Here is a 12,322-nt window from a genome sequence, read left to right as displayed (position 1 = left end):
AATTGGGCTTAGCCAGGAGTGCTGTTTGTTCTGCCTGAAGTCTTCACTCTGGTCCTCGGACCTTCCTTGGACCTTCCTTGTCTTTTAGCCACAGCCATTTTGGACTCCTTTTCCCTATTCTACCTACCTAACATTTCTAAATGGACTATTTCATTTGGCCTTTTCTGGGACACTGGAAGAGGCAAGATGGATGGCCCCATTTTTGAAAGAGGAAACAGATGTTCATAAAAACCAAGGTTAGAATCCAGATCTTCGGATTCATGTCTACCCTTCTTACATCACTGTGGCACAAGGAGCCACAGAAATAGATTTACTTTTCTTTCTCCCTTTTCTCTTCCTGGTAGATGAACATTAGAATCTTGGTTTTTGACATTATTTTCTGATTAAGGACTTACTACATAGCATATTTGGAGAAGGCAATGGCACCCCACTCCAGTACTCTTGCCTGGAAAATCCCACAGATGGAGGAGCCTGGTAGGCTGCAGTCCACGGGATCGCTAAGAGTCGGACACAACTGAGCAACTTCACTTTCATGCATTGGAGAAGGAAATGGCAACCCACTCCAGTGTTCTTGCCTGGAGAATCCCAGGGATGGGGGAGCCTGGTGGGCTGCCGTCTATGGGGTCGCACAGAATTGGACATGACTGAAGCAACTTAGCAGCAGCAATAGCAGCAGATAGCATATTGAAAAGCAGAGACATTACTTTGCCAACAAAGGTCCGTCTAGTCAAGGCTATGGTTTTTCCAGTGGTCATGTATGGATGTGAGAGTTGGACTGTGAAGAAAGCTGAGCACCAAAGAATTGATGCTTTTGAACTGTGGTGTTGGAGAAGACTCTTGAGAGTCCCTTGGACTGCAAGGAGATCCAACCAGTCCATTCTGAAGAAGATCAGCCCTGGGATTTCTTTGGAAGGAATGATGCTAAAGCTGAAAGTCCAGTACTTTGGCCACCTCATGCGAAGAGTTGACTCATTGGAAAAGACTCTGATGCTGGGAGGGATTGGGGGCAGGAGGAGAAGGGGATGACAGAGGATGAGATGGCTGGATGGCATCACTGACTCGATGGACGTGAGTCTGAGTGAACTCTGGGAGTTGGTGATGGACAGGGAGACCTAGTGTGCTGTGATTCATGGGGTCGCAAAGAGTCAGACACGACTGAGCAACTGAACTGAACTGAACTGATGATATAGTTAGAGAATGAGTTATTGCCCCATATGCTGTTAGTTAAGAAGTTATAATACTTAGCTGATTAGTGACTAAATGAAATTATTATAATAGAAAAACTTGAAGAATAAGGTGGTTATTAACTGTAAAAGTTCAGTCACAAATAATGAAATAAACCCCAAATAAAAGTGGGTTGCTCAGCTGGTAAAGAATCCACATGCAATCCAGGAGACCCTGGTTCAATTCCTGGGTCTGGAAGATCCATTAGAGAAGGGATATGTTACCCACTCTAACGGATCTTCCAGACCCAGGAATTGAACCAGGGTCTCCTGGATTGCATGTGGATTCTTTACCAGCTGAGCTGGGCTTCCCTGGTGGCTTAGCTGGTAAAAAATCTGCGTGCAGTGCAGGAGACCTGGCTTCGATCCCTGGATTGGGAAGATCCCCCGAGAAGGGAACGGCTTCCCACTCCAACACTCTGGCCTGGAGAAGTCCATGGACTATTCATGGGTTCGCAGAGAGTTGGACATGACTGAGCAACTTTCACTCACTCACTCACCCAACAGTGGCTTAAACCGGAAAGCAGTTCACATTCCTTGTCAAGTAAAATTCTGGAAGAATAGGCTGGTATGGAGACTTTGCCTTGCAAATACCCCGAACACCCACACTCCTTCTGGCTCTCTGCTCTGGTAGCCTGAGGTGTGGTTCTGTTTCTTATGTGCAAGGCAGCCTTCTCAATCTGGGCAACAAAAGGGAGAGAAGCATAAAGATAAACCCTTGAATAAAAAGGAAGCTTTTACCTTCATGAGGGAAGTAGAAATGAACAATATAAATAAGCAAATGTATTATGTTAGTTGGTTATCACTGCTCAGGGAAAGGATCTGGGGATGGAAGCATCATAATTTTAATGAGATAGGTGTGGCCACAGCGTCAAGGTCACATTTGATGGAAAATTTGAAAGGGATGAGGTAGAAAGGGGGATGTCTAGGGGAAGAATGTTTGTGTCAGAGGGAACCGCAAATGGCAAGGTTGATTTTGGTTTGTTTGAAAAAAAAAGCAAAGATGCTAGTGTGGCTGGAGAAGGGTGAGCAAAGGGAAGACAAACAGGAGATGAGAGAGGTAAGGGGGAAAACAGATTACATGGTAAAATACCTTACTGGCCATCACAAGGCCTTCAGTGTTCACACTAAGATGAGAAGATGTTGGAGGCCTAGGGCAGAGAGGGGATGTGATATAAGTAACACCTAATAGGAACCTTAGCTCCATGCTGAGACATGCCTAAAGGGGAGGCAAGAGGAGAAGCAGGGAGGTCGGGTAGGATGCTCCTGCAGTTCAGTGGAATTGGTGGTGGCTTGGACCAGTGTGGTAGCAATGGAAACAGTGAGAAGTATTTGGATTCTTGATATGTTTTGGAAAAAAGTGAACATTAAATTTATAATGCTGTACTAACGCATTACTACAAACAGTGGTTGAAAACAACACAATTGATTATCTCACAGTTTTCACTGGTCAGAGTCCAGGCATAAATCCTGGTTCTCTGCTTCAGGTTGTCATCACACTGAAATCAAGGTGTCCACGGGGGTCCCTTCTTATTCGGAGGCTTGAGTCAGGAAGAACCTTCTCCCAAGCTCATTTAGGTTGTTGGCAGAGTTCATTGCTTTGTGACAGCAGAACTCCTAGGGGCATGCTTCTTTAAGTTCAGTCTCTAGCCCACTGGCTAAGAGAGTCTTAGTCATGAGAATGACATCCCATCACCTTTGTTTTATTCGGTTGATTGGATGTATCATTAGTTCTGGGGAGGGAGGGAACTTCTGTGTACTAGGAGGCTGGAATTATTGGAGGTCACCCTAAGGTCTGTCCACCACAATGAACAAACAGTTTTGTTTGTCTACTTAGATGTGTGAGGCAAAGAAGAGAACAAATGAAAACCTGAAGTTGCATTTACTGAGATAAAGAAGACCCAGGGAGGGGAGATCAAGAGCTCAATTTTGGCTACAGCAACAAAAACAAAATACTGAGCTGCCTGTTACACATCCACAGGTTGCTGTGTCCTTCTCCAGGGGATCTTCATGACCCAGAGATCAAACCTGTGTCTCTTAGGTCTCCTGCATTGGCAGGCAGGTTCTTTACCATTAGCACCCCTTGGGGTGTGTTCACATTCACCCACAGGGAGATATCAAATAGTTGCATGTATGATCTAGAATTAAGAGAAAAGGTGAGAGATATAAATATAGGACTCATTAGCCACATTTAAAATAAGTGGTATTTAAAGCCAAGGAATGAGGTTGCTAGGGAATTGAGAATAGACAGAAAACAGGACTAGACCTGGAGGTCCCCAACATGAAAAAGCCAGAGAGTCTACGGAGAAGCAGGAAGGAAGGGAGATGAGAAGGGAGAAGAGCGGAGAAGCAGGAAGAAAGGGAGATGAGAAGGGAGAAGAGTGTCTGAGAATATAGAGTCCTTGTAGTATCTTTATAGGTTAATTTGATTCATTTCAATCTCAGAAAGCCAAGTTTTTTTTTTCTTTTGTCTCTCAGTCTGGGGAGACACCTACCCACCCCGCTAGCTCTTTCTCTCTGAATGCACTGCTTTTTTGAATGCCCTTAGATGTCAGAGGTTAATGGAAACAAGTTGTGAAAGTTCAACAAACAGTTTGCATTCTTGCCAAACAAGCCAACCTAATTCCGCCTGAGAGTGTACAAGACGGTCAGTGGGAGGGTGGTACTATTTTATTTTGGGACCAACCAAATAGAAAGCAGGCTGCTCTGGGAAGCATGTAACCCCTGGTGTCAGGTGACACAGATCAGGCTCTACCTCAAAAGCAAAGGCTTAAAACAATGACAAGAGAATGAGCCTTCCATTAATGTCCTAGCAGTGGACAGGACAGGCCTTTCTGTCTATACCTTCCAACATTTATTTCCGTGTACAGAAATCATTAAAAGTATTAAAGCATAAGACCTTTCTATGGGCATAATGAACTACCCTTTGTTCACCTAATCATATATTGGAGTTAAAGATATGTTTCAATACCATTTACTTTGGGTTAAAATCATTTCTGTTCTTGCAAGACACAGAGAAAAAAAATCATGAAATTCTAAGTGGTTAAAATAGAAAAGAGGATTCCACTTGTGCAAATTCAGTACTTTCTTTGTAATTAGCATTGTAGATGATGTATAAATGCATGTACATCTGCCATGTCATTAGCTGTGTTTGTTGAAGCTATGTTACTCAATTCCTAGTGCTTGTTACACCTAGAACAAAACCCTAAATGTTCACTTAGAAAAATATATCTTTTCACCAATTTCCACTCAAGCATTTCTTAGGTGTCTTCATTGCCTGGCAAAGTGTGCACAGGTGACAAGTTATTAAGCCTTTTTAAAAACAGTGGGTAGCACTGATTCAGAAATAATCATCTTTTCAAACAGTGGGCAAATAATTCTATCAGCTCTCTTGCACAAATTTGGTTACAGTCCTCATCTATCAAGTGAGGAAACAGAAGCAGAGTTTGACAGCTTTCTCTGAAAGCAGGGGGAGCAAACGCTGCCCTTGGCAGTGAGGCAGGCTGCCTCCTGTAAGACCACACAGCTGACATCCTGGTGGGGACCCGCGGAGTCCGGAAGCAGGAGTTACCGCCTGGGAATGAAATGGCTGCATTGCTTTTCACATGGGCCTGGAGGTCAACTTAGTTTATTTGTTTTTAATTTAGCTGAAATTATAGGCTGGTTGAAAGATTCCTTTGATGGTGGGGGTCTTTTGAACGAGTCACATAAACTTTTGGTTTCTTTCTCACTTTCCTCCAACCCCTTGTCCCCTTTGCAGGATTAAAAAAGCACTTGGGAGGTATACATTAATCTTGCTGGCGTTGTCAGAAGTGATCAGCGAGTTTTATTAAAAGCTCTGGGACTGCCTGAAAGACCTCCTTGTCTGAGTTTGAAATGAAAGGGACATGTTAAGATCTTGGGGCACGTTGTCAGGACCCTTCTCCCTGCCCCTTGGACTATGAGCTGACACCCCTGGAGGAAGCTGAGAAGCCCTCCTTTGTTGAAGGGATTTCCCTGGTGAATGGAAACGACTTGGCCCCTGTTGGCATGAGCTCTCCAAGCTGGGGTGGGCTTGGTGCCCTGCTCCTGCTGCTGCTGCTCCCAGGCTGGGCCAGCCCCACCTTTGTCCGTGTTAACCAAGGGGTCAGGGTGATGAAGGGCAGTTCTGCCTTCCTGTCTCAAGATGACCTGAAGTTCACCATCCCCAAAGAGAAAGATGCCTGCAAAGTGGAAGTCGTGATGAATGAGCCAATAACCCAGAGGGTTGGGAAACTCACTCCACAGGTAGGTCATATCTGAGATTTGCTATCTAGCAGTGTGTATGAATCTGAGTGTGTGAGAATGTTAGGGAGGGAGGGCGGAGAGGAGAGAGAGAAAAAAATAAAAGGTCTTCCTTCAAGCTACCAGAGGTGAATGCTATTAAGAAGTTCAGATTTGAAATGGTGGAGTTGCAACTGGTGGGCATAATACTGCATTGTTGTTTCTATGCAAGGTGAAACCTGTTAAAAATTTTTTGAGGTATAATTGACATTCAACATTAGTTTCAGGTGTACCAGGTAATGGTTTGATATTGGTCAAAACTATTTTTGAATGTTCTTGGCTGACTGTGAATTACAAAACCAACAGGAGTTACTCCTGTTTATGTTAATACCTGTGGTGGAAGGCTGGTTCAAACTAATGGATGGATGGATTTTTAAATAAAAAATACACAAATTGACAAGTCTTTCCAATTTATCCTCTCTATTGAAGATAATGCATGTAAATCTTACTAAGGTGAGGGAATCAAATACCACTCATTTTAGGTACATCAGCACTCTCTGAGAAACTTAGGGGGGAAACAGAGGAAAATGGGGACAGAGAGAGAAAATGAAAACAGGGCCAGCCTTCCAAGGGTTGGAGTGGGCAGTCTCCTGTGTAGTGTGATATGGTCAATCTCTATGGGACTATTACTGCCCCAGATTATCTCACCCTGGCCAGTCAAGGTGCTTTTGGATAAGATGTCAGGGTTCCAGGACAATTTTAGGACACACTTGTACTGCAGAATAGCAAAAATAAAACATGAAGACATTTTTTATCTATCACCATCACTCAAACATTCCCTTGAGTAATGGAAGAGATCTGAAAAAGAGATATGAAGATACTTTAAATAGTCACTGTTCTTCAAAAATGTCCGCATACATTTTTTTTCTGTTTAATCATGGCTTTGGAGACCTTGTCATTTAAGGGTATTCTGTGCTGAATCTTTTTGTAGGGTAAAGAGTTATCCTCTAATTCACTGGATTTAGGAAAGCCCGAATTATCAAATATTTGTTTAAAGTAAAAGTTTTTCTCTATACACAGTAGAATATCACTTCCAGTTTTATTACTTGTTCTTACTGTGGTTTAACTTTCCTCTCAATGTAAACAGTTTTGAGAATATTTAACACTGGATGTGACTACTTCTGGCAAAATACATCATTTCTATTTGCTGAACTGTGAGCATTAATGTTCTTTCTATTTAGCTAAAAATAAAAAATCCATCTATTCAAAAGTGATAATAGATGTTGTAAAGAAGAACTAAAGAGACAGAGATAGGGGACTTCCTTGGTGGCTCAGTGGTAAAGATTTGCTTCCAGTGCAGAGTGTGGGTTTGACTGATGAAAGAAATCAAAGATGACACAAATAGATGGAGAAATATACCATGTTCATAGATCAGAAGAATCACTATAGTGAAAATGAGTATACTACCCAAAGCAATCTATAGATTCAATACAATCCCTATCAAGCTACCAATGGTATTTTTCAGAGAACTAGAACAAATAATTTCACAATTTGTATGGAAATACAAAAAACCTTGAATAGTCAAAGCAATCTTGAGAAAGAAGAATTGAACTGGAGGAATCAACCTGCCTGGCTTCAGCCTCTACCACAAAGCCACAGTCATCAAGACAGTATGGTACTGGCACAAAGACAGAAATATAGATCAATGGAACAAAATAGAAAGCCCAGAGATAAATCCACACATCTATGGACACCTTATCTTTGACAAAGGAGGCAAGAATATACAATGGAGAAAAGATGATCTCTTTAACAAGTGGTGCTGGGAAAACTGGTCAACCCCTTGTAAAAGAATGAAACTAGAACACTTTCTAACACCGTACACAAAAATAAACTCAAAATGGATTAAAGATCTAAATGTAAGACCAGAAACTATAAAACTCCTAGAGGAAAAATAGGCAAAATACTGTCTGACATAAATCACAGCAGGATCCTCTATGACCCACCTCTCAGAGTAATGGAATTAAAAGCAAAAATAAACAAATGAGACCTAATTAAAATTAAAAGGTTTTTCACAATGAAGGAAAGTATAAACAAGGTGAAAAGACAGCCTTCAGAGTGGGAGAAAATAATAGCAAACAAAGCAACTGACAAAGAATTAATCTCAAAAATATACAAGCAGCTCCTGCAACTCAATTCCAGAAAAATAAATGACCCAATCAAAAAATGGCCAAAGAACTAAACAGACATTTCTCCAAAGAAGACATACAGATGGCTAACAAACACATAAAAAGATGCTCAACATCACTCATTATCAGAGAAATGCAAATCAAAACCACGATGAGATACCGTCTCATGCTGGTCAGAATGGCTGCTATCAAAAAGTCTACAAACAATAAATGCCTGAGAGGGTGTGGAGAAAAGGGAACCCTCTTACACTGTTGCTGGGAATGCAAACTAGTACAGCCACTATGGAGAACAGTGTAGAGATTCCTTAAAAGACTGGAAATAGAACTGCCATATGACACAGCAATCCCACTGTTGGGCAAAGACACCAAGGAAACCAGAACTGAAAGAGACACGTGTACACCAATGTTCATTGCAGCACTGTTTACAATAGCTAAGACATGGAAGCAACCTAGATGTCCATCAGCAAACGAATGGATAGGAAAGCTGTGGCACATATACACAATGGAATATTACTCAGCCATTAAAAGGAATGCATTTGAATCAGTTCTAATGAGGTGGATGAAACTGGAGCCTATTATACAGAGTGAAGTAAGTCAGAAAGAAAAACACCAGTACAGTATATTAACGCATATGTATGGAATTTAGAAAGATGGTAATGATGACTCTGTATGCGAGACAGCCAAAGAGACACAGATATAAAGAATAGTCTTCTGGACTCTGTGGGAGAAGGCAAGGGTGAGATGATTTGAATGAATAGCTTTGAAATAATAGCAATGAAATAATAGCATTGAAACATGTATATTATCATATGTGACATAGGTCACCAGTCCAGGTTCGATCCATGAGACAGGGTGCTCAGAGCTGGTGCACTGGGATGACCCTGAGGGATGGGATCGGGAGGAAGGTGGGAGGGGGCTTCTGGATGGGGAACACATGTACACCCATGGCTGATTCATGTCAATGTATGGCAAAAACCACTACAATATTGTAAAGTAATTAGCCAATTAAAATAAATAAATAAATTTAAAAAAAGAAAACCAAAAAAGGAGTGTGGGTTTGATTCCCAGTCAGCGAGCTAAGAGCCCGCATACCACATGCCTCATGCCCAAAAAACTAGAACATAAAAAGCAGAAGCAATATTGCAACAAACTCAATAAAGGCTTTAAAAATGGTCCACATTCGCCCCAAAAAAATCTTTTAAAAAAAGACTGATACATACTAGCTCAAATTGACATCTCTAAATATTCCACTTACCTCCTATGGTTATATCTGATTCTGAAACACATCAGAATTCTATGGAGAGCTCTCATGTTGGGAGTATTGCTTATGATATTGTAACTAAGTGTCTCCTTCCAGTTTCCCATGAGCTTTTTCTTTTATCAGTCAGTGATCTTCAGATGGGCATCTAAACAGTGTCAGTTTGTGCTAATGGCCCCAGGTCACACTTGTATTCCCAAGGGTGTAGTAATTGCAACATCTCCCCACTTTCTCCCAACATATAACTTCTGCTGGAAGGTGTGTTTGATTGACGTCTTAAATTAGGGGAAAAGTAGAGGCCTGGGATGGCTTGTGCCTGGAGCCCTGATGCACTAAATGTGATAAGTTGGTGAACATGAATAGGCTCAATAGCAGGCAGTGGAGCCCTCACTACAGGCACTGGGATCAAAAGCAAAACCTTGGGGTTCTGGGGGGCAGCAAAATATAACCCTAATCCTACATGACTGGGGTCCCTGATAGAGCAGGGACTCAGAGCTGTATGGAAAAAAGTGGATGCCTCATAAAGACTGATAATTTGATAATGCTTCCAATCAATATATTTTTTAAAAAATTGTTCAACATTTATTTAGAAGTAAAGCTGACTATTTTGTGAGCGAAGAAGAGAGGAAAAATTCCCCCTGTAGTGCAGAGATATTAAGCTCTGGCCTCAAGCATGCAAAAACAACACCCTATTATTCCCCAGATTCTCCCTCCTTAGAAAGCATTTTGGGGAGAATCTACTGTGACTTAAACCTTTGTGGATATCCTGTCCTCTCCATTCCAAATAGCCTATGACTTCTAAACACATATAGCACTCTCTATGAGAATAATGAAAAAGTCATAATTTTTAGTGATATTTTAATGGTCCTCATCACTTGGCCAGTTCTGAGGCCCTGGAGAGCAAAAAGGGATCCATGTAACCAGAAGTAAGCAAACATTTATTTGGTCACAAGAATCAAGGATTGTAGGAGATCTCTAAGTCATCTCCTTTTCAAACTTTCTCTGATTTTAGGGCAAAAATCCATTACTAGAAAGACGGTGTGGAACAAAAACAACATACCTGTCTGGTTTAGGAAAGTCAGCGTTGCAAGGCAAAGGAACAGGGCTCCATACATCCCCAAAGGGTCCCCTAGTGTGCCGTGGCTCATTAAAGGATCATGCTTCAGTGTATGCATACCCAGAGGTACCTCTGACATCTCAAATGAATTTTTCTCATCTAACAATCCACCTGCCAAGGCAGAACTGAAGACTCAAGAGAGGTAGGTTCAATCCTTGGATCAGGAAGATTCCCTGGAGTAGGAAATGGCAACCCACTTCAGTATTCTTAACCTGGAAAATTCCATGGACAGAGGAGCCTGGTGGGCTATAGTCCATGGGATCACAAAGACTCAGGCACTATTGAACATGCATACATGAAGTAAATATATTTATTTTCTTAAAATGTGGAGTTTCATTACCTTCTGGACAAATATTAGAGCTTTGTACTGTCAAGAAATTTGTCTATCTGGAAAAACTTTCTCAGATCACCAGGTGATCTTCCTATTTTCTTATTGTGATAATTTGAACAAAACCAAGATTCGTAAGTAAAAAGTGCTTTTTTGAGGAATATGTGCCTGTTTTTAATCCTGGCAGATGCAGTTCTCCCTAGGGATTTATGTCTTATGGAGTTTTTGAAATTAAGCATAACCATGTGCATGCATGCGTGCAAGTGCACGCACACACAAACACACAATGTAAGCATTACTCTTCAGTAGAGCTTACTAGTAAGGTGAAAGCAAGCTTATGTGGGCCCATTCCTAGTCAGATGACTGTATTAACAACACCCTGCTGTGTAATGAGCAGTTTCATGTGATTTTCACAGAAAATGTTTTGTTTAACATCTGTTCAATTAGTGTTTTCATTTCATTACTGAAGTTTGTCTTAGGACCAACAGGTTCATTTTCCTATTGGATATTTGGAAAGGGATTCACTTGGCGCATACCAGTACCTTCTGTCTAGATAACCCTCTTGATATAGTCAATTAGAGAAGGTCAATGGCGATATGTTTTCCTCATGTTTTAGGACAAAACTTACCCCCACACAGCATTCTCACACCTGTCCCAAAGCAAGAAATTTCCTGGGTGGAAAAGCACCACAGTTTAGTGCTGAGCTTGCTCTTTCAAATAGGAAATATAGCGGTAAGAAAATCTCTCTCGTTTGAACCAGTTTACTGTCATTAAAGTGAGTAATGAGTTAGGAATGTGTGACAATTTAATTATAAATTGTAATTGAAAAGCAGTTGGAGTGGAAAAAAACAAAGCTAGACAGTAATTAGAAAAGGATTTAGCTCTCCTTTGTTTTGGTTAGTAAATTTATGGACAATTATGGTTGTCGCCTTTTATAAAAGGAAAACATATTACGAAACATAAAACAGATGTTTCTTTTAACAAAGCAGATTGTCTCTTTATTACTATGACTATTTGTCAATGATATGGGGAAGGTCTTTCCTTTATCTCCTTCCTTGTTGTCAGTTAAAAAGAAGAAGCGAAGATGTGTGTAGAACAGGAATGCAAATAAATGATCTCCTCTTCTACAGACGTCTTTGCTTCCTTTTTCTGACAGTAAGGAAGGAGATAAAGAAGAGGTCTTCTGATTAGAGTCAGAAAGGATTATGTTTTCTGTAAATGTGTGAGCCTGTACTTAGGTACAGGCTAAGTAGCATGAACTCAGCAGTGATGACATGTAAATACCTCGAGAGTATTTCTTAGTACTCTACCAAGTCAGACTGTACAGCATGAGTGTTATGGTGTGATTGGAAGAGAAAATTCTTTTAAAAATTATGACCCCAGCATATAACAATTAGCAATTTCCTTCATAGTTCTGAGTTAGTGGTACAGTTAATTATAATTCTGCATGAAGAGAGAAAATGGCCTTGACATTGCTGTTTGTCTCATGAATCATTTCTGTTATTACATAACTAGTAACCACAGTCTTTTGCAAGTAAATGAGAAACCACTGTGGGTCTTGTTTGGCTTTGATCAAACACAACAGTGTCCATAGTAAGCAGCTTCATCTTTAAATATAAAAACACTATTTGGAAAGGAAAGCAATAAAAGGAGAAGGAAAAATACACACAGAGCTAATATAGTATGTTGGTATGTGGGTTAAGACATGTCTTTTCCTGTGTACATACAGGTATACCTCGTTAATGCTATAACCCCCTGAAAGGTGTTGGAAAATAATGTTTTGAAAAATGGAACCATATTTTAAATATACTATAAAAAGATAATTATTTAGAGATCATCATTGCTTAATTTATCTGCTTCAGTTCAGTTGAGTTCAGTCGCTCAGTCGTGTCCGACTCTTTGCAACCCCTGAATTGCAGCACGCCAGGCCTCCCAGTCCATAACCAACTCTCGGAGTTCACTCAACTC

At 40.8% G+C, this 12,322-nt stretch overlaps 1 protein-coding gene across 3 annotated transcripts in view; it reads left to right on the top strand.

Moving 5' to 3' along the window:
* Window positions 1-12,322, top strand: part of FREM1 (FRAS1 related extracellular matrix 1) — a 217,979-nt gene that overhangs the window by 60,181 nt on the left and 145,476 nt on the right. For all 3 annotated transcript variants that reach the window (XM_010857025.1, XM_010857026.1, XM_010857024.1), the window contains exon 2: window positions 4,984-5,489. In XM_010857025.1, coding sequence (XP_010855327.1) covers window positions 5,253-5,489 — 237 coding nt within the window. In that variant the 5' untranslated portion in view covers window positions 4,984-5,252. The remainder of the gene's footprint in view (window positions 1-4,983; window positions 5,490-12,322) is intronic.

This window comes from Bison bison, unplaced genomic scaffold (genome assembly GCF_000754665.1).
Source record: "Bison bison bison isolate TAMUID 2011002044 unplaced genomic scaffold, Bison_UMD1.0 scf7180017864376, whole genome shotgun sequence".
Lineage (NCBI taxonomy): Eukaryota > Metazoa > Chordata > Mammalia > Artiodactyla > Bovidae > Bison > Bison bison.
The sequence above is the reverse complement of the archived record's forward strand: the minus strand, read 5'-3'. Positions and strand labels throughout refer to the sequence as shown.